General features: G+C 42.1%; 1 protein-coding gene across 1 annotated transcript in view; it reads right to left on the bottom strand.

Annotated features, from left to right (window-relative positions):
• The window catches only part of ATP8B4 (ATPase phospholipid transporting 8B4 (putative)), a 5389235-nt gene that overhangs the window by 853840 nt on the left and 4512422 nt on the right, over positions 1 to 22973 (bottom strand). The window contains exon 22 of the mRNA XM_069624764.1: positions 16520 to 16743. Within this exon, the coding sequence (XP_069480865.1) occupies positions 16520 to 16743 (224 nt within the window). The remainder of the gene's footprint in view (positions 1 to 16519; positions 16744 to 22973) is intronic.

Below are 22973 nucleotides of genomic sequence, written 5' to 3'. Positions count from 1 at the left end.
CACTCAATGCTCCATCTGTGCCTCTTGCACCTTCCTGTGCTTCTTTTACCCTTATGTTTTATTCACTTCTGTCTTTGACTCTGCCCACTTGCACTTCTTTTCCTTTGCCGTGCGTCCTTGCACTTTTAATACTGTAACTTTCCTTCTCCGTGCTCACTCGCACCTTTTTCCTTACCTTCCTTTCGGGCCGCTTGCCCTCTCTTGACTTTCGTGTGCGCCCTCGTACTTTTCCTTTTAGTTTGCTTCTGTCCGCTTTTAACTTTACATCCAGGTTGCTTGACCTTTTTTATTTTAAATCTGTTTACTTGATGTCCTCTTATTTCTGCAGCACTCACATGCACCATTTACTTGTTTTCTTTCTTTCTAGTTTCTGCTTCTTGCTTTCCGCTTTGTGCTGTTTTATCAATCTTTCTTTTTCTCCCTTTTCCGTTCCAGCCAACTGCACGCTCCTCAGTTTCTCCCTCTCTGTCATGCGACACTCACTGGGTAGCGTGGCGCTAGCAAACAGTCTCTGCGGGATGCTTTGGGTCCAGGTCAGGGGCTCACCACCTGCCCCTCAAACATCCTTTGGCCCAGCACATGGCCCAAGGGAACAAGCACTTGCACAGACTCTGCCAGCAGGGTCCCACCTGCCTATCTACGGCTCTCAGAAGACACAGCTTCCCTGCCAGGATGCAGCCCTCCTCACAGATCGGACCAGCATTGCAGCATGCCGCTCTCCTCCGGAATCTTCTTCCCGCAACTGCAACTCCCAGCTTCGTGGCTTCTGTGGTCCAAAATGCTTCTCCAGCTCGCTCATCCATCTATGTTAAACCACACCTTTTATAGTGAAAAAACAGTCAAGTGGAGTAGGGTGTAAATGGGCACCATTACCTGCCTGACCCTGATTGACTCTATAAGTGAGACAACTCAAGCTCTTTCTAGGATAGGTTGCTTTTACTTCTCCATGGTATTCCTACGGGTAATATTTACTGATCTTAGTTGCCTCTTCCTCGTCTCAGTATTTGTTGGAAATGGGGAGAGGGAGATTGTGGGAGATTGGAGATACCCCCAAAGGTTGAGGGAGAGTAGGTTGGGGTATTTCTGGGACTGGGGGGAATACCATGTCCCGCCCTTTGTCATTCTCCTCCCAATTCCTCGTAACCCTCCACTCAGGTGATCCTCCCTCCCTTGTCCAGCCCCATGGTCGGCATCCAAAAGCGATGGCTCATCCCTGGCCATCAGAATGGAAGATGGAGTGGTTGGGAGCATACCGTCAGCTTTTTCACAATTAATATAGTGGAATTAGGGCATATCCAATACACATTTAAACATAATGGATCATACATAAAGGTATTAAGTGTGCAACTCTTTTAGAAATTCAATTCAGGGTGCACTGAGTGCTCGCTCTTGGTTCCCCAGCGGTAGATCCTGCCAACTGGGTAATGGCTGACATCAAGGAGCTGGATTTAGCTTCTGCTGATAAGATCTTCATTTCAAACTCTGTGTATGCATGCATTTTCTCACTATTTACTGTTGTCACAGATGGCGCAAAAATGCACCAACTCCCAAAGAAAGAGCAAGTGTTTATATTGATATGATGAAAACAGACACTTAGGCCATCCCTCTCTCATCTAGCGATACCAATTCCCTCCCTAAGCCAGGCGTCCCTATTCCTCAGGTTAGCCTCTGCTTATTATTGACTCTAACTGTCTAGGTTCTTCCCGAGCTGATGGTTTAAAAGTAAATGCCTTATATACTTAATTCCATCAGGGACTTCATGGGTGTGACCTACTGTTCTCCCTGGGTTAACTCTACAGTACAAGGGGGTGCCTGCCAGATACTCAACCCCAACTCAGGCTTTTCTCTCTCACACCCTAATATTCCTTTCCCTTTCTACTTTTATTCATCTCTCGTCCTCCTACTCAATTCCCTCTGACTCTGCCCACCTTCTCCTCTCTCTCTCCATGCTACTTTCTCCTCTGTCATTCCAATGTATCCCTCACTCACCAATCTCCACCCTTGGATCTTACTTCTTTCTACTCCTCCCCCTCCTTGCACTACTACTCTCCATGCTACTCTCTTCTCCCCCACACCACCACTGCCCCCTCCACACAAACACTATTCTCCCTTCTCCACACACCCACGACTTTCTCCCCTTCACACTCACACTACTCTCTTCTATCCTTACTACCACTATCCCACCCGACCTTCTCCTCAGTGACTCTCTTGTTCACTCTACCAGTCAACCATCAGTAATTCCCTACTCTCTAACTACCGATCTCAGATCCAGATCTTCCATGCACAATCACAACACAGAATCACTTTCACTCACCAACCAATGTCACACCTTTACTGAAAATTGCCTCCACACTCCTTTCCTCCTTCTGATCTCTTTCGTTATCCTCCCTGTAACAATAGCAATAACCAGGCCTTTTCAAAGGGGAAGGGAGGCAGTAACCTCTCCATAGCCAGAAGTGGAAGGCCTAGCAGAGTTAATGGTGAGCCAGTACTACACCTGAGGTGAAAAGCTGGGAAAAACAGAAGTAGTTATCTACATAAACGAAGCTCCAGTGCCGCAGGGACCCGATCACTGCTGCGGAGCGGTCGGTGAGAGAGACACCACCTGCAGCTGCACAGCAGTACAGAGCAGCTGCACAGTCAACGGGACTGGAAAATTCCACCTGTAATCCCGCAATGAAGGAGGGCACATTGGACCACCACAGACTTGAAAGGAAAGATTCCCTGAACTTAGCCAAGGGGTCCCCTTCACTAAGGTCCTGGAACATGCATCAATATTCTTTTCTCCTCACCACCAGATTTCATGGATGGCAAGACCGCATAGAGAATGTTGGTGGACCTAAGACCCGCTTTTAAGCCTTTTGTCACAGCTACACGTAGGGGAGGAGAAGGAAGAATTGAGATTGGATAGGGACAACTGGCCAACCCTTACCAGTGAGGGATATATAAGCAGGAGGCAGGAAACAAACCATGAGTGTATCTGTTTAATTCAGCGCAGAAGGTGGACGGTGAGCAAGTGGAAGGCAGGTTATGGAGCAGAGTTTTGGAGCAGATGAGACATTTGCTTAGAAGTAATAGTGACTCACATTCACTGTTTGGAGGCTGATCTCAGGCATGAAGCATGATATTAAATCTCAATTTGATTAAGTGTTTTTTCTGTGACATCCCCCTCCTTCTCCCACTGGTCGTTTCCTGCTGGTTCCATTGGCCAATCTTACCTGTTCTTCCCCACCTGACCCAAGAGGTGTTACAGACCTGTAAGCAGATGAAAAAAGGGGAATAAGTCTGCCACTTTATGCATTGTGGCCAGCTTTTGGTAATGGCGTCCCATGCAGAATCATGTCCAAATTTGTGTCATGGAACTTCTACACAGCTAAATTACAGGTAAGTTCTTTTAAAATGCTCAATTTAATATTAGGGAGACCCTTTGCAGCCACTCTGCAAACCACTCGGCAGTCAGAAAAAAGAAGGGGTGAGGCACGCACTCTAGTTCCCACTTTTGTATACCTGATGCAAGTAGTAACAGGGTTAAATCCCATCAATGATCAAGTAGTAACAGGTTTAAATCCCATCTGCTGCAGTTCAGTTGCTCTTCTCCTCCAAGCGCTTTCATGTCTCTAACAATCTTCAGGGAGGCAGTCTTTTCAGGCTTTACTAATTAGTCTCAGTTTAGGTCTCAGGGAATTCTGGTAGCTGTAGTCACTTCTGGTAACCAGGAACCAACTTCCCTCCAATAGCACAATTTTTTCCCATAATAGGGGGATGGGGAAAAACCGTCAATGTGGTTCTCCTAGGTAGGGCATGGTGACCCCTGTGCCACTGCCTCTAGTGCCTAGGACTCTCAAACCAATGTGTATAAAAACAGGGGGTTAGGCCCGCACTCTAGTTCCCAGTTTTGTATACCTGATGCAAGTATTAACAGGGTTAAATCCCATCAATGATCAAGTAATAACAGTGTTAAATCCAATCTGCTGCAGTTCAGTTACTTTTCTCCTCCAAGCGCTTTCATGTCTCTTACAATCTTGAGGGAGGCAGTCTTTTCAGGTGTTACTAATTAGTCTCAATTTAGGTCTCAGGGAATTCTGGTAGCTGTAGTCACTTCTGGTAACCAGGAACCAACACCCCTCCAATAGCACAATTTTTTCCGACAAATAGAGAGATGGGGGTAAACCATCAAAGTAGCTCTCCTAGGTAGGGCATGGTGACCCCGGTGCCACTGCCTCTAGAGCCCGGGACTCCCGAACCAATGTGTAGAAAAAAGAGGGAGCGAGGAGTGCACTCTAGTTCCCAGTTTTGCATACCTGATGCAAGTAGTAACAGGGTTAAATCCCATCTGCTGCAGTTCAGTTGCTCTTCTCCTCCAAGCCTTTTCATGTCTCTTACAATCTTCAGGGAGGCAGTCTTTTCAGGTGTTTCTAATTAGTCTCAATTTAGGTCTCAGGGAATTCTGGTAGCTGTAGTCACATCTGGTAACCAGGAACCAACTCCCCTCCAATCACACAATTTTTTCCCATAATATGGGGAGGGGGGAAAACAATCAATGTGGCTCTCCTAGGTAGGGCATGATGACCCCGGTGCCACTGCCTCTAGAGCCCTGGACTCTCGAACCAATGTGTGGAAAAAAGAGGGGGTGAGGCGTGCACTCTAGTTCCCAGTTTTGTATACCTGATGCAAGTAGTAACCCTGTTGATGCTTGTTCATTTTTGGGATTTAACCCAGTTACTTCTTGCATCAGGTAGATTCGACTGGGAACTGGAGTGCGTGCCACGCCTGCCTCTTTTTTTACATAATGCTGTGGAGTCCCGTGTTCCAGAGGCAGCAGCACCGGGGTTACTTGCCCACTTGAGAGAGCATAATGATGGTTTTCTCCCCTCCCCCAATTTTGGGAAAGATTTGTGCTCTTGGAGGGGTGTTGGTTCCTGGTCACCTGAATTGTAAAAAAAGTTATCACTAGCAGCTACCAGAATCCTTTGAGACTGAAAGAGCAACTAATTAGTAACATCTGTAAAGAAATACAGCCTTCCTGATGATTGTTTGTGACAAGAAGGCGCTTGGAGGAGAAGATCAACAGAGCAACAGAACTGCAGCAGATGGGATTGAACCCTGTTAATACTTGTTCATTTTTGGGATTCAACCCTGTTAATAATTATTCATTTTTGGGATTTAACCCAGTTACTTCTTGCATCAGGTATATTCGACTGGGAACTGGAGTGCACGCCTCGCCTTCCTCTTTTTTTACATAATGCTATGGGAGTCCCGGACTCCAGAGGCAGCACCACCGGGGTTACTGGTCCCACTTGAGAGAGCCATAATGATGGTTTTCTCCCCTCCCCCAATTTTGGGAAAGATTTGTGCTGTTGGAGGGGTGTTGGTTCCTGGTCACCTGAATTGTAAAAAAAAGTTATCCCTACATCTACCAGAATCCTTTGAGACTGAAAGAGCAACTAATTAGTAACACCTGTAAAGAAATACAGCCTCCCTGATGATTGTATGTGACAAGAAAGCGCTTGGAGGAGAAGATCAACAGAGCAACTGAACGGCAGCAGATGGGATTGAACCCTGTTAATACTTATTCATTGTTGGGATTTAACCTAGTTACTTCTTGCATAACGTATATTCGACTGGGAACTGGAGTGCGCGCCTCCCCTTCCTCTTTTTTTACATAATGCTGTGGGAGCCCCGGGCTCCAGAGGCAGCAGCACCGGGGTTACTGGCCCACTTGAGAGAGCCATAATGATGGTTTTCTCCCCTCCCTCAATTTTGGGAAAGATTTGTGCTCTTGAAGGGGTGTTGGTTCCTGGTCACCTGAATTTAAAAATGTTATCACTAACAGCTAACAGAATCCTTTGAGACTGAAAGAGCAACTAATTAGTAACACCTGTAAAGAACTATAGCCTCCCTGATGATTGTTTGTGACAAGAAGCCGCTTAGAGGAGAAGATCAACAGAGCAAATGAACTGCAGCAGATGGGATTGAACCCTGTTAATACTTGTTCATTTTTGGGATTCAACCCTGTTAATACTTATTCATTTTTGGGATTTAACCCAGTTACTTCTTGCATCAGGTATATTCGACTGGGAACTGGAGTGCGTGCCTCGCCTTCCTCTTTTTTTACATAATGCTGTGGGAGTTCCGGGCTCAGGAGGCAGCAGCACCGGGGTTACTGGCCCACTTGAGAGATCCATAATGATGGTTTTCTCCCCTCCCCCAATTTTGGGAAAGATTTGTGCTCTTGGAGGGGTGTGGGTTCCTGGTCACCTGAATTGTAAAAAAGTTACCACTAACAGCTACCTGAATCCTTTGAGACTGAAAGAGCAACTAATTAATAACACCTGTAAAGAAATACAGCCTCCCTGATTATTGTTTTTTGACAAGAAAGCGCGTGGGGGAGAAGATCAAAAGAGCAACTGAACTGCAGCAGATGGAATTCAACCCTGTTAATACTTGTTCATTTTTGGGATTTAACCCAGTTACTTCTTGCATCAGGTATATTATTATTTATTTTTTATTTTTTATTTGTTTTGGCTAAAATAAGCCTTTACAAAAATAAGTTAAAAAATGAACAACAGCTGACAATCAGACATTACAAGGTTTACATATTTCTTTCAGAAATAAAATAATTATTTTCTTATCCAAACCCTGCCACTTTAGGATGTAGTCTCAATGTTCTAAATTATATTAGTCCATTTTCTCGAAATAAACCAATTTAAATAACTATTTCACAGTTGATTAAAACCTGTATAGCAGCCGATGATAATGCGGCATTTGTGACAGAAATGAGTCTTTCCCACAAAAAGTCTTATATGATATCTTCTTCTCTGTGCACAAAGTTCCTAAATAGTTTTAAACGATGTATCCATGAGCCTTCACAGTCCATAAGCAGATGTTTTAGTGTTTGCTTGGCAGGGTTTATGCAGATTGAGCACAGTTTTTTTGCTTTGACCCCTTGATTTCGTTTCTCTAGAATTGCCCCGCAGTGGATTAAGTTTAGTCTCATTCTGAGGAAGTTCATGCAAGACTTTCTATCAGGGGATTTCAATAAATAGCCTGATAAACACCCTAGTGCTCTTGGGGGGTGGTGTTGGTTCCTAGTCACCTGAATTGTAAAAGAAGTTATCACTACAGCTACAAGAATCCTTTGCGACTGAAATAGCAACTAATTAGTAACACCTGTAAAGAAATACAGCCTCCCTGATGATTGTTTGTGACAAGAAAGCGCTTGGAGGAGAAGATCAACAGAGCAACTGAAATGCAGCAAATGGGATTCAACCCTGTTAATACTTGTGCATTTTTGGGATTCAACCCTGTTAATACTTGTTCATTTTTGGGATTTAACCCAGTTACTTCTTTTTTTTTTTTTTTTTTTTTTTTTTTTTTATTTGTTTTGGCTTAAGCCTTTACAAAAGAGGAAGGTAATACAAGACAGTTTGCGTTAGTTACGAAGGAGACATAACTTGTGTTGAGGTTTCTTACTGTCCACCAACCCTGCCAGGTTTTTTTCTGTTCCTATAAATGACCTACTTAGGTACCTCTATCCTTTGGATCGTTGTGTTAGATTGTCACACCACTTTCTCTTAGCACCTGGATTGCTGCAAACGTAAGTGCAGCATTTTTCCCTGAGATTATTCTGTCCCAGAGGAAGTCTGTAACTATGTCTTCCTCCCTCCGTACCAGAGCTCCGAAGAATCTTAATCGCTGAAGCCAGGTGCCTTCGCAATCCATTAGGATATGTTTTAGCGTTTGTTTGGCAGGGTTTGCGCAAATTGAGCATAATTTTATTGCCATGTGCCCTTGGTTACGTCTTGCCAAAACCGCCCCACAGTGGACGAGATTCAGTCTCATTCTGAGGAAGTCCGAGCGCAGTTTTCTATTTGGAGATTTCAGTAGATAACATGAGAGTGATCCAATTTTCTTTTCTCCCTTCAAGAATAAATTTTGAGTTGGGTCCTCTCGTGCTTTCTCCACTGTTTCAATCCAGTCCCGTTCTTCTAGTCTACATTTTACTTTAAGAGGGTTTAGAGCCAAAGTCTCTTCATTCAGGTCCAATTTTTTTAGCATTTCCAAAGTTTTCCGTTCCAACGAGATGAGAATAGCGGATTTTTTCAATAATACTTCGTGTTTGAGATCGCCATACAACGTCGAGTCCTTACTTAGTGTTATTTCCCTAAATAGTGAAATGAGCTTCCAATCAGCCATACAGTTTAAGGATTTTAGGCCTAGTTCGAATCTTAGGCTTTTTAGGGTGGCGCAGTTTGGAAGACCCAAAACTCTTTTCCAGAGGCGGCCCTCATAGTTGTCCCAGTTTATGAACCAGAGATCCGGTTTTGCTTCTAGACCGTATAGAACAACTGGAACCACATTGGCGAGATAGAACTTTACCAGAGGCAAAATAGAGAACTTGCAGAATTTATAGTTTAGCTTGATCATCTGTGATATGAATTGTGTTATTTTGACTGCCACTTCATTTTCTACTTTGTATGTCGCTGGATGTGCATGGATGTTATAACCCAGATATTTTATGGTTTCTACTGTTTTGATCCGTTCTCCTCCCATGGTCCAGTTTATGTTTTTTGCTTTTGACAATGGATGTTTAAAAATCAAGATGTTCGATTTAGATGGATTAACTGTTAATTTGTTTAATCCTACATATTCATTCAATTTGTCCAGTAGATGTTGTAGCCCTATTGATGTTCTGTCGAGGAGAACTATGTCATCCGCGTATGCCAGCCAGCAGATTTTCCTCCCATTTAATGTTGGGCTTATCAAAGCAGATGTTTCTAGAAAGTGGCCCATATCTGCCAGGAACAAGTTGAAAAACAGAGGTGCCCCCAGACACCCTTGTCTTACACCTCTATTAACTTCAACTAGTCTGGACAGGTGACCCATTGCATCAAGCCGTATTCTTAGGTTGGTGTTTTTATGAAGGTCCACCAAAATTGACAGAAGAGTTTCTGGAATTCCCCAGTTCCGGAGTTTGTCCCACAGTAGGGTTCGTTCCACCTGATCAAAGGCTTTGGACAGATCTATCCAGGCTCCGTACAGCATTTGTTTTTTCCCCCCTCTCTCTTGCTCATTCAAGATGTTTAGAATCAGGCCGTTAATAGATGTTGAGTGGCCTTTGCGAAATCCTGTTTGGAAGCGTGATAGAATGTTGGAATCTTCAACCCATTTCGTAACGTGAGTTAGTAATAGTCTCATGAAGACTTTGCTTTCAATGTCCAGCAATGCTATCGGTCTATAATTCGTTGGTTTACGACGATCCCCGGATTTGAAAAGAGGAATTATAAGGGCCGTTTTCCAAGAAACAGGAAAGGTTCGTTGTTTTAGTATTTCTCTGAAGAGAGCGGATAATAACTTTGACCACAATAATGGTTCACTTTTCAGTGCCTGATAGGTCAACCCGTTTAAGCCCGATGCTTTTGATGATGAGGAACTGGCTATGATTTCCTGTATGTCTTCTTCACAGAAGTTAAGTTGCCAGGTAATATCTGGATTAGATCTAAATTCGCGGGTTTCGTCGCTCTTAAATGTCTCTGTCAGGTAGCTCACCCAGCCATCTTCTGACACTAGGTTGCATAATGATTGTGCATGATCCCCTTCAAACTGGTTCATTACTTCCCAGAAGTTCTTGCTGTTTTTTTCTCTGAGTGTTTGTAGTATGTGCTCTCCATCTATTTGCATACGAATTGCGTTATGCGAAATCGACCATGATTTATAGTTGGCTTTTTGGGTTCTTATTTCAGTTTTCATCTCCTCCACTGAAAGTCCTGCCTTTTTGATGTCTCTTAACGTTTTCCTGTGCTCTCTTTTTCTTTTTTGTGTGAATTCGTCAAAGGAGTGCAGGTGTTTCTGTTTAGCTTCTCCCGCTAGGTATTTGGGTGCTAAGGTTGCCCATAGGAAGTTGGTAAATCGGTGTGGATCGCATTGTGATTTCCATATGTATTCGGGAATCATTTTAAGTTTTCCATTTAAGTTAGTCCCCCCATCTTTATACTTTACAACTCTAAGTTTTCCTTTCTTCCCTTCTAGCATCTGTAATTCTCGTTCAGCTTCTGTTGTCAGAATGTTTTCGAGTGACAGCTCCAGTCTGCTGTGGTCACTTCCAGGCTCCTGTATTATTTTTAATGTATAGGGCAAAGCAAGCAGGGTTTTTGAAACGAAGATATAATCTAAGGCTGAGGAAGATTTACCTCTTCTCCAGGTTATGTATGGTTCTTTTACGCCCTCCTGTGAGCCCACTACCATATGGAGGTCCCATTGTTCCATAAAATCCTGCCATTGTTTTCCCAGAGTTCTTTTTCTCTGGGTTACTCGATCACAGTTTCCTTTTGGGGGATATAGGCAATTCGTGTTGAAGTCTCCAGCTACCACGATCTTACTAGAAACTAGAGTTGTTTTTAGTAGTTCGAATAGAGATGCTAAATTCTCTAAAAAGCAGTCTAGTTTTGATGTTGCTGGGTTCCAGTAAATATTTACAAAGACCCAAGTTGTGGTGTTTTCTTGTGTTGATACTTCGGCTCTGCATGCCTGAATGCCCTGGGGATTATTCCATATTTCCTTTGCATTTTTAAAGACTTGGTTTTTTAATGCTATTAGTAAGCCTCCTGAGGGCCGACCCAGTGGTTTTTGTGTGGCTGACAAACAATGGACCATATACCCTTCGATGCTTAGCGGATTGACCAACCAGGTTTCTTGTAAAAGAATTGCATCCCCTTGATTGAATATGTGTGACCTTGCTTCTTTGCCTCTGATGACACTGGAGCCTCTTGTGTTCCAGCTAAAGATATTAACATGGTTCTTTCTAAAGTTGTTGTGTGCCCAGACCCAGCTTCTTCAGAACTTCTGACAGTATATCTGGTAAGAGCATAAGGGTGTTTTCTTTTGTTTTGAAGCCCTTTTCTAAGCTTCCTTGCTTTGTGAGAATTGCCTCATTTTGATATGTTGTTTCTTTGTTTGGGCGTGGGGGAGTGCAGTATTTGGCCATGATGTTATTTCTCTTCTTGCAGTATGAGACTTCCAGTCCATAGGATTCCAACTCGATTGAGTTTCGCAAGATGTCATTTTTTGCGGTCTCTGAGGTCATGATGAGTTCGACCAAAAATGGATCGCATGACAATGGGAATTTCACGCTTTCAATGTCCTTAGATGTTAAAGAGCGAAGGTCTCCTATTTTTTGTATTATGTTCAAGATCACTCCCCGGTTCAAGGATTTGTAGTGGCCATAGTTTGAACGCAGTCTCAGCCAAATCCTTTCATTTACATTTCCCATTGCTGTATTTTCAGATAGATTGTCACATAAATCGGTGAGTGAGCGGGTACCTTCAGCGTTCCCCTCATGATGCCTCTCAGTATCAAGTTTGACGTATTTTCCTTCTCCATTTTTGACTTGGAATGCATTTATTTCAGACGTGTTACCTCCCAGCCTGTTTGCTGGAGCAGTTGCATCTGAAGAGGTTTTACTTGAGTCCTTGGAGGTCAACGGTTTCTTTGTTAAAAAGATGGGGGCAATTTTCCTATTTTCCTGTTGATTTGTGGCAGTAACATTCCCACAAGATCTTCTTACTGCATACTGCCCTGTTTTTTGTGTGAAAATTGGAGCCCATTTGACTGCTTTGGCTATATTTTCTTTTTGAGGTTGAGCGGCTAGGTTTTTTTTCCTTGGTGTCTCCTCCGGACTTATCTGATTTTTCAGGTCCTTTACAATCTCTATGCTTTTCTTTTTTGGATTGTTTTTTTGTCCTGTCAGCTCCTCTGTTTGTAAGCCAATGCTTGCTTTTGTTACTGGAACTGTATCATCCAATTGTTTGTCTTTAGTTGATTTGGTTTTTTTAGGGATGTCGATTTTGATTTTCTGGTTTCCCTTTCCTGTATTAAGTTTATTTTTTTTGGTGCCAATAAGAGGGGTTTTAGCGTCGCCCACAATGTTGTCCTGCTCCTCACAAGACATATCAGAATATATTTTTACCTGGATCTTACCTTTTTCTTTTGTGATTTTGTTTTGCTTCAGCCCTCTGTTACGTTTGCTTTTATTTTTTGACTGTGAGGATTTGGAGCCCTTTCTCTTTGCTGAGCGGTTTCTCCTTTTTCTTCTGCCTCTTGATGTTTGTTCCCCTTGTTCTTGCCATTCCTGAGTTTTTTCCGCCAGTCTGGTTTTTTGGTTACCAGAATTGGTTTCTTTTGTGCTTTTTCCAGTATTTTCCTCTTCCTCTAGTACTGTAGCTAGTCTTAGGAATTCTTCCAATATTGAGTCTGATAGTGGGGTATCCTCCAATGAATAGTCATGAATTTTTTCTACAGTTTCTTCTCTTTGAACTGGGGGCAGTTGTCCTTTCAATATTGAGAAGATTTCTTTCAAAAGTGTGTTGTTTTGGTTTTCAATTTGATTCTTTTCCTTCAGTGATTGCTGGATGGAGGAGATGTCGAGTCCTTGTTTTGCAATCTCAATGTTCAGTGCCTGAATTGGGGTGCTCAGTTTTGTATTCATGGCATTTGCCAGGCCCACTAGAGTAGAGTCGCAAAGGGAAATTTCTTTAGTCATTTCTAGCAATGTCCCATTTTGCGATTGGACCTCTCCTTTTAGCATCTCAAAGACTGAAACCAATGAGCTAAGAACAAAGTTCAGTGCTTTCAATGTGTCTGAATTTGGATTTGTTATTGCTTCTTCTTCATCTTTTCTTTCTAGGTCCCTTTGTTCCGGCATTTGCTGCGCAATAGTCGATGAAGATTGTGTGTTTTGTAAAGTTAGGGTGAATGCATTATCTTCCACAGGTGAGGTACAGGTTTTTTCTTCCGGATGTACTGCACCAGTATGTATTTCTGTGCTAGAAGCTGGGGTTTGGGAGTGTCTTGGTTCTTCCCAAAGAATAAGGGATTCTCCTTCGATGTCACTGTGGCTTTTATGTCGCTTGTTCCCGAAATGATTTTCTATTTTGCTTTGTATTTTTCTTGTCGAGATAGTGTATTCCAGCCCTTTTTTCCAGTTATTCATTATAGCAATATTTGGGTTTTTCTCTGACTGACTTGTTGTTGGGGTACTATGTTTTTCATCAGCATGTACCAAAACTTGGATTACGTGTCCATTCGACAGGTTGACATTCTCCTGGGCGAGTTGGGCAGTTGGTGTGACCACTTCGCAGCTTTGGTTTAAGTACGAACCATTCCTTGCCCCTTCCATATCTTTGGTGCTGCGGAGTTTCATCAAGTTTTGGTGTAATCGACACTCTGTGAAATATTCACTGATTGTTGGTAGCAAGTGGTAAACAATATGTCTTACAGCATTCAATAGATCAAGGGTAGATGATCAGCTTGCATCAAAAGTGCTTACTACCAAAGTTGAAGATGAGATGCTAAATAGAATCTTTAGAAGTATCAGGACCGGAAAAATTGAATAAAAAAAGATGAAAAAAGTAACAAGACGACTTTTATCGTGGCGTAGTTGGACAATACAGCGTGATCAAAGGATATAAGATCCCGCAGTCTCACGCTGTATGAACGAGTGTTATTAACGATGTAGGCCTTACCTCAGGTTCGCCTCAGCTATTGGTGGCAGCTGGTGATCTTATGCAGAACCCATATGATTATTTGCGCCAACTGCGCCCAACAGCCGCACAACAGTCTCAGGGCTTTACTCCAGCCGGGCTTAACGCCACAAGGGTGGTTGCGTTGGTCCTTTGTAGGCGGCCGCGATCACGTGATCCAGTCACGTGTTGCTCCTGCCTCCTGCCCCGCCTCCTCCAGGAAGCACGCTGGTGCGAGGGACGAGCGGCAACACACAATGCTGGTTCAACAAAGCACTTGGGAAAATGCGCGTCCACTGTTGAAATGGAATGCTGGGAAGTGGGAGGGGCTTGAGGACGTTTCCACAATTAGGTATTTTTCCAGTCTTTGACAAAACGGGATTCCAGCAGTCTCCAACAGCTGACAGTCACTTACAAAAGCACTGTTTTCATTTCATATAATATGTTTGTTTGTCCATGGCAATAATTTATTTAACATCATACGTTACGATAACATTGTAGGATCACGATCCATACCTATTCTTCTCTAATTATTTCCAGTTACTCTGAACTTTTGTTCTGTGACCGGGCACTTTCTCGGACTGAGAAAAATCGCACACAGACAACCGGATAGTCTCCAGATGTCTGGTTCTGATGAGTAAAACCAATCTTCACAAGTCCAATATTCCTGTATGAAGATAATACAGCCACCTGGAACTTTACTTAAGGATACCAGGTTGGTCTCTTTACATATTTATATATTTATATGTAGACACCTACTAGCGAATGAATTTTACAGAACTTCCCCCTAAAAATGTATTTTGTGTGTATTACTTCTAGATACATTACGATTTGAAGTACAAGGTTAATGCTTGAACCTACACTTACAACTCTAGCCCTGAAGAAGGATTTATTCCAAAATGCATCAACACCTTATGATACAGCCTATACATCTGGAATAAGTGTATACAAGACTAAAATGTGATCTTACAGTGTTTTACCAAATAACACAAAACTCTATGATGTAATATTGAGTGGTGACACACTGGACTGTAAACATTTATGGAACATTTGAAAATGACTGTATCACATTCTAGTTTTCTGTTTCCCTTTTGTGAAAATTGTTAATTCTTTTGTAATATTTGCTTCCTTTGATTTAAACTTTATAAATACCAATTTGAAAATTGAAAAAAAGCACACCTTTGATGTTTGTATTTCATTTCATTTCAATAGTTGTAAAGAAACCCAGAAGGGTCACTAAGAACAAAAATGCAGTAATTTCATTAAGTTTTCAAAGATGCAATTACCATAACTTGGGATGACCATATCCCTCAGGAGTGCATATGAGGACTGCCTGTCAGCATATGACAGGCCATGTTTTTCTGTTTTTCCCTTTGTCTCAGGTGGCCTCGAGACTACTTCAGTCCCTTTGCACCTGAAATCTATACAAACATCTATCTAGAATATATTTGATTGAAGTGTTGTTCATTTACTTGTGAAACTATCTAAACATCTGACAAGTTAGTGCCCCTCTACCTCCTCAAATCCCTTTGTATCTGATTAGCTGACGTGTCACATCGCCATTCTCTCCCTCTCTGGTGCCGATGGAAATATTCTGGCAGGAGACTTCTTGTAGAAGCTCTGGTGGATTGTCTTATCAGGGGTGCTCTGCCAGTAGAGCTGATGAATGTTATTCACTGAAATTATTAGAAAGAGACTGGCCAGCATATTTTTCAAGAGGTCTGGGGTGATCAACAATGGCAGTGCCCAAAACATATAGGCACTTAAAGAGGGAATGGAAACTGTGAGCCTCCTAACAGCCACCTTCTCCCTACAAGGGGGGACTGGCTCTGGTTTGCACCCTGGTAGGCCTCCTTCTCAGGATAAAGAGGGGGTTCCCATCCCCTCTTGATATGGTCAGTTTACTGACCCTGTCACACTGTATTCTTTCCACTGCTATTGATAGGTAATTTTGCATACTACATAAAACCTGGATAAATAAATAAATTCCGCCCCATCCCAAAACTGCTCTAGCTCCCTCTGCTTGGCTGCTCCAAAAGAAGACATAGCAGAAGGAGTGCCTAGGAATATGTTTATAAAACAGAAGGTGGTAGTTCCACTGTATCTACTCTGGGCTGGAACTTGCAAGACATAGTAGAAAGACTAGCTTCTGATGTACAGACATATGACCCATGTTTTACATGCAGTGTATGCCCAAGTCCATTTTGGAAAGCTCAGTGTGTCAGGCACAGAAACATTAAGAAAAATCAGTGTTTCACCAACAGCCATTTTAAGGGTAAGATAGCAAGGAGCTCAGCCGAAGAGCCCATAATAAGCTGCATTCAATAGTCCATGCAAGATTAAACTAATGCATTTATCATATTGAATCCTTGTGGACAGGACAGGCCAGGCTTTATACAGTGTAGGAATCAGAACCATCTTGAAACTAACTGGGCTTCTACGAATTATTGTTTCAGACTTTGATTAATTCAGTTTTACTTAGCTCCTTACCATCTAATTTTGCTCCAAGAGATTTATTTCCAATGTAGATGTTTTTATAGATCTATGTAGTTTATCCAATATGTAAAATGCCTTTACCTTTCAGCATGGTGAAGGAAAAATATAACAGTTGTCTGCTCTGATATGTACCATTTTCGAAGACAATATTTTTGTAAATGTTTTAAATATTTTTTCTGTAGCAATATGTTTTGAGTGCACTATTCATTTCAAAGGTGTGAAAATCGAATTCAAAATTGGGATTTCTCATATAAGGACAGCTTCAGGGTTAAATATAAATAATGCAGTCATAGTAGTAACATTTTTTACTGACTGATGTATTTCTGAATTTTGTGCTCATGATGTGTTGGCCCTGCGTTTTCCTAGCTAATAAAAAAGGGGGCAATGCAATGGCCACTGCAATTGATGCAATGCAACAGTAAAAACAGATGTATTCATGGGAAAAGAACATCTTAGTCAGTATGTATCATTAGTTTATAATAACATTTTTCATTTGATATACTAACCTGTGCCGAGAAACCAGAGAAGAAAGCAAACCAAAAGTGAACCAGGGTGAAAGCAAAGTTTTTGTAGAAAAAATAATACAAGAACTTGCACATCCTATAGTAGGACCACCTTCCATGTACCATTAGAATCCTTTGAAGGTATCTGAACTGTGCAAACGAGTAATCACTGGCTAAAACCGCTTGCATTCCTTCTTGGCCACTGATACCTACGCCAATGTGAGCACCTGCAAGTATTGGAAAGAAGGCAAAATGACTGGAAGAATCATAAGTTATAGCCAATTTAGTGCAATAGGTACATCATACAAATAACAAATTGCTGAATATGTTACTGGGTAACTAGGGTTTGTGCAAGCATACAAATGTGTGTGATTATTCACCAAGAATCACATTAACCATATGCCTGTATTATTCCATAACTAGTGCTTTTTTCTTTGATTTAAGAAACACAATATTTGTTCCTTTATGAGGGTTTTGCCATTTTCACAAACATATTCACACACCACAGAGACCTGAACAACATTTTTCCTGTGCAATTGATGCCCAACAGGAAAGAGTTATTACACAATCTGACTTGTGAGAAGCACAAAGGGATATGTGAAGAACCAGAAACGGGTGGTGGCAAATTCAACAACTCACCTTATTTAAGTAGTGTGATATTCCTAAATCAATCCTTAGTGGTATACAGTTAATTCTGAAGCACGAGAATATTTAGAGTTACAACTAAAGGAGAAATTACTTACCGTAATGATCTTTCTATGGATTCTTCTCCTGCAGATAGCTCATCTGATAGATATCCTCATCCAGCTCTGTTGCTCGGAAACTTTTCGACAGGTGGCATAGTGGACCTCGACTTGGCCATCGATCCATCTTGCTCGGTGTTCGATCGTCGGCTCCGGGCGTGACATCAGGTGTCGTATATATGGTACATCACTAAGCCCCATGCTCCAGTTTCCCCTTGTTTCCCTGTGCTTGCCGCGTTGGAACCCTTTGGAGAGCGGGTAATGAGGAGCAGAGCAGCTGATCGATCAGCATGTGTGCGTTGCCTCAGCGGCATTGGAGAGGCCTGTGGCTGGGTAGACTAGTGGCGGTCGGGTTCCCCATGACCACTGGGGCCAACAGGGGCGGGAAGTTATCGCTGAAGGACTTGCCTATTTTCTCAACCTATGCCTGGGCCTGAAAAGAAACTCATAAAGTGGCCCGGGCAGGGATTTGAACTCCTCACCAGGACAGTATGTTAACATAATACGAACCCATTTGCCCATCACACCCGATTTGCCAAAGTGCATTTCCTCTACCAGCTCTACTGCTGAGGATAGCGAGGCTGATACCTCTCTCCAATCGTTTGACTCAATATATGAGGAGGAAATATTATCTACTCCTATACTGAATGTTGTGGCATCTACTGTAGATGCATTATTTACGTTATGTACCAACATGGCAAAGGAGCAACAGGAACTCAAGAGTGTACTCGCAAGAGTCGTTGATGCTATACTTGAGAGCCGTACCAGGGGTCCTGATCTGGAAAACGTCAATGCTAATGAGGTTGAAGTCCCTGATATATCAGACAGTGCAGCATCGCTGGCGAGTGTGGTCTCTACTCCAGACGTTCTCTGTAAAGTCTTTTCTATGCGGCAAACTGAAAGTGGCAGTCCGGCACCTGATTCCTGCAGAGTGCAAAATCCTGCTTCTGTGCATTCTGACTATGGTGAGAGTGATCACAAACCACTGGGACCCACTGAACAGGAAGTTATAGAAGCCTCAGAAGCCCCTAAGTTCTTTCGACCAGTAAGGAATAGAAGAAGACGCAGGCGTTTGTTGCACAAGTAAAGATCGCCAATAAACAGGTATCGCATACGCAATCAGTGAATGCACCTACTATATGCAGGTGTAGGAATGTTGATTGCATCCCACCTCCTAAAACGACTTTCTCTAGAACACTGGATGATGGCACATTCAGGCAAGTGCAATTGCAAGGTCATTAGATAAATGGGGGAACAGTATATAGCAACCACCACCACAAGGGTTAAAAATCCAAGTGCAAGTCTGCAGCCAACCTTGTCCCATGCCATTGGACCCCCGCAGTACATACGGAACTCCAAGCCTCACATAATCACATGGCTGATATCCCGCAGTCTCAATTGCAAGCAGAAAACGCCTTACCCTCGGGTAAATGGAAGAAAATTGCGGAACTGAAGTCAACTTCAGCTAGTGCTTTTTTGAATCACAACCACTTATTAGCCTTATGGCACAGCCTCTGCTAAAAAATATCACATCGGCTGACATAACACGCATGGAGTTATGACATCGATAGCTCAACTAATTGGGCCCCCAGTGAACATAATACAGAAATAATTTGTATTTTGGCTTCTTTTGCCACACCTGTGGAACCTATCAAAAAATCAGTGGGAAGTGGATCAATGGATTGCAGATTCTTTTGAAGCCAATGATTCTTGGCAAGCACACACATTGGAGAATCATCACTGGCTCTCCTGGAACACTCAAGGCTAAAGCTCCTTTTTATGTAACCCGATGGGTTTATCACACCTTATTGCTAGCGATAGCTTCTTGTTGCAGGAGACTTGGGTCTGTGGTGACATCTCCCTGGATGGATGTACCATTTTATGCAGATCGGCTAAGCAAAAACTAACGGGCTGGCCGCGGGTGGTGTCTAGCAATATGAGCGAAGTACTAATATAGCCTGATGGAATTTTCTGCAGGAGCCTCCTCCCTGCATGTATTAGCAGACATACTAGAGGCCCCTTTAATAAGCACTAATAAGATTTTGGTCATCAATTTATACGATCCTTCCGGTGGCATCGATTTAAAAATAATTCAGACCACAGAAAGGCTTTTATTCTGCTGGTATGACCTTTATTCTTGCAATAAGGTCGTAATTGCAGGTGATTGTCAACCCCAAACCACCAAGCCCTTTGTGGTACCTGATTTAACATCAACATTGCATGGTACATTACCTAGTAGGAATAGGGGGGACTGTGGATGGGGCAATTACTTGATACGTATGGTCTAATATGTTTGAACAGTAATTTGTGGTAAGGCATAACCGCAGGCCCTACATGGACCAACGGAAACATATCCTCCTGTATTGATTACATCTATATTGATCATTCACATTTGCTTTTTTGCATCGCTTTAACCATTCTCCACACTACATTAAGTGATCATGTCTTATTAATTTGGACGCAATCATTGGTTGAACCATATTGTGGTCAGCACGCAGGAAAAGTTAATTAATTTATACTGACCACTTAATGTTGGGGAATTGGTGGTTTTACCTTAACACTTGGGATATGCGCTCTACCATGGAGACTTTAGCGGGTGGCTGCACCTAAATCTTTTTATAAATCATGCTAAAGATAGTAATATGGGCTTGTTTGATATTGCAATTCATCAGCGTAAAAAGGTTATATTGCCAAGCACGATCTAATGTTGAGAAAAATAACTGTATTACAAGTAGTGACAGAAATGCTCAACTTACTTTACTTGCGACTCACCATAAGAATTGGCTAAGGCACCACAGACACTCACTCGATAATGGTAATTGGAAATTGATTTTTACACTTCGAAGGGGCAATGATAATAAAAAGTTCTGGGCCTCATATTTAAAGTTCATTGTTGGCAATGCCCCCCAGGAGTTTAACTCTATTTCCGAGAGTACTTGGGGATCCGTTATAGCAGACCTATACTTTGATAGCACTCTGGCAGTGCCAGTGGGGGATACTTTTGCCACTGATGTGGAAATCATCATTGGCCTTGAGGCTGATGATATACTTGTAATCATCAAGAGTCTGAAACTCTCTAGTGAAGCAAGTCCCGATTCTATAACTAATGTGGTCATTAAGGCAAATCCAAAGTTTTGGGCACGTATTTTATTTATTTACTATTTGTAATGTGCCTAAGCCTGCAGGCATCAAAGCGCACAATTAGACATAAAACAACAAAAAGCAACGAAACAAATGAAAACTCAACGGCAGGAGGGAGCATGGATGGAAAAGCAGGTATCAAATGAGCAAGAGAGTTTTCAATCTTTTACGAAACAAAAGATGGTTTCTTTCTGAGCGAAGACCAACAGGAAGAGAATTCCAGGCTGCGGTAGCATCGACTGGAAAGGAACGGCCACTACCTCTGTTTTTTTTGATTCTAGGACAGATCAGTCTATGCGTGCTAGAAGACCTTCAAGGTCTGTTAATTGTTTGCTGCTGAGTTAAACTCTGCTTTAAATATGAGGGGGCTGTTCCAAAGATACATTTGTGAACCATAGTATTTAGCTTGAATTTAATCCTGGATACTATAGGGAGCCAATGAAGGTCCCTTCTGTGCTCTGAAATGTGATCTCTTTTTGAGACATTCTTAACGATAACCACAGCGTCCTTTTGCAGTATTTGCAGTTTATGCATGGCATTTGTACTGGTCCCACTAAGAAGAGCACTAAAATAATCTAGTATGAGCATAATAATTGCCTGTACCAATGTTTGACAAATTTTTGGTGACACATATGACTTCACTACTCTCAAGAACCTTAGATGATAATGAGATTTTTTTAACACACTATCTACCTGGGCTTCTGCCCCCAGAGAAGCCTCAAAGAAAACCCAGAGGGTTTTGACTTTCTTTTGAAAAGCAATATCATGCTCTTCAATAGTGAGTGAAGAAAAGCAGGAATACAGTTTGGCTCTTGCTTGAGATGAGCCAAAAATCAAGAACTCAGTTTTGGCACTGTTCAGGCATAGCCAATTTGCGGGCATCCAATTCTTCACTGCATTCTATACAATCTGAACCTTTCGAGAATCTGCAGCGTAATCACCAGACAGTTCCAAAAGGAACTGCATATCATCAGCATAATTAGTGAACAGAATCCCTAGATCATCTAAAAGATTGCACAGGGGCGAATATAAACATTGAAAAGGGCCAGAGACAAACAAGCACCCTGAGGTACTCCACAGGTGATATACGACCAAGGGGAGGATGCTTGATTTACTTTAGACAAACAAGTTACTTACCAACTGTAACATTCTTTCGACTGGATGTTCCTCCCACATATTCCTCATCTTAGATATAGTCTGCCAGCTCATTGCCACGTAGTCGTAGTCCCTTGAGGGCTGCCGTTGAATGTTGACGTCATCCATCGTATAAAGGGCTCGAGCCGCGCCCGCTGGTCTCAGTTCTGTTTTTTCGGTGTTAATGGTTGCATCAGTTGTATCAGGCATCGAAGGATGTCAGGCTCTTAAGGAAGTACAAGTGCAAAAAGCATGAAAACTGTATGGATGGGTAGGTTGGGAGGGTTGATGAGGAATATGTGTGAGGAACATCCAGTCGAAAGATTGTTACAGTTGGTAAGTAACTTGTTCTTCGAATGGATTGTGTCCTCCCATGTATTCCTCATCTTAGTTAAACTCCCACACCAGTTGTAATTTGGAGGAGGGAGTACCAGAGTTTTTAATTATGTACTGAATGAAGGACAGCTTTTGCAAAAAGGCCTCCTTGGTAAGAAGTAGAGTCTAAACAATAAGGTTTTACAAAGGTGTGCGTGTGCATGAATAAATCTATCATTCCCTATAAAAGTCCTAAAATGAAAATCACCCATGAGCAAGGCTCTCAATGGAATGGAGAAAACAACGAACGTTTTTATTCTGATGTGATGAGCAGCAATGACAATAAAAATGTAATGCTCTCTAATATTGTGAATGAATTACGGTCCACTAATTCGACAGTCCAGTCTTTATGCCACGAACTTAATGAAATAAAAAGTAGAATGGTGAAAAACACTGGTACAATTGTTTTGGAGCAACTTGACAGTCCGACTGCCCTGACGAATATTATTGAGATTGAAGACAAGATGGAATGCTCTGATGACTTAGAGACTGACACGCCAGCATTCATGTCAAGACGATGCCGTAAACAATTGCAGCGCGCTGTGAAACGTGTTGAAAAAAAAGGCGGTCAGCCAATGAGAAGAGCACAAAATTGAAAAACCTTTCTACTAAATTGCCTAATGCAAATGATGGAAACTCTCCCTCTGAAAATTGTAATGAGGAAGACACAATAGATTTAAAACAACTTACTGAAGAGAGTCAACTTCATCTGAATAATAATGATTACACCGTGCAGTTGGTAGCTATTGAACTGAACCCTATAGTAGCAAAGGGAAGCAAACAGGTATTGCTGAAAACTGCAGCGGAGAAGCTAGGGTTAAAAATGAAAGATACTATGGTAAAAACGTGTATGGATGTAAAAGTTAATAAACCGGCGGTGATGCTGACAAGTTATTTCCCTAGTGAAGGAAAGAAATGCACTTCAAAGTTGCTAGGAACCATAAGTGATACTGTGGTTAGTAAAAATGAACCCTGTGCCATGCCGACCAAGGATATGTTATATTCAGATGTATGCATGAAATCGGTGAATGAGGTCAAAGTTATGAATGATCCTAAAAAAGTAT

This window comes from Ambystoma mexicanum, chromosome 11 (assembly GCF_040938575.1).
Source record: "Ambystoma mexicanum isolate Mex_15411 chromosome 11, UKY_AmexF1_1, whole genome shotgun sequence".
Lineage (NCBI taxonomy): Eukaryota > Metazoa > Chordata > Amphibia > Caudata > Ambystomatidae > Ambystoma > Ambystoma mexicanum.
The sequence above is the reverse complement of the archived record's forward strand: the minus strand, read 5'-3'. Positions and strand labels throughout refer to the sequence as shown.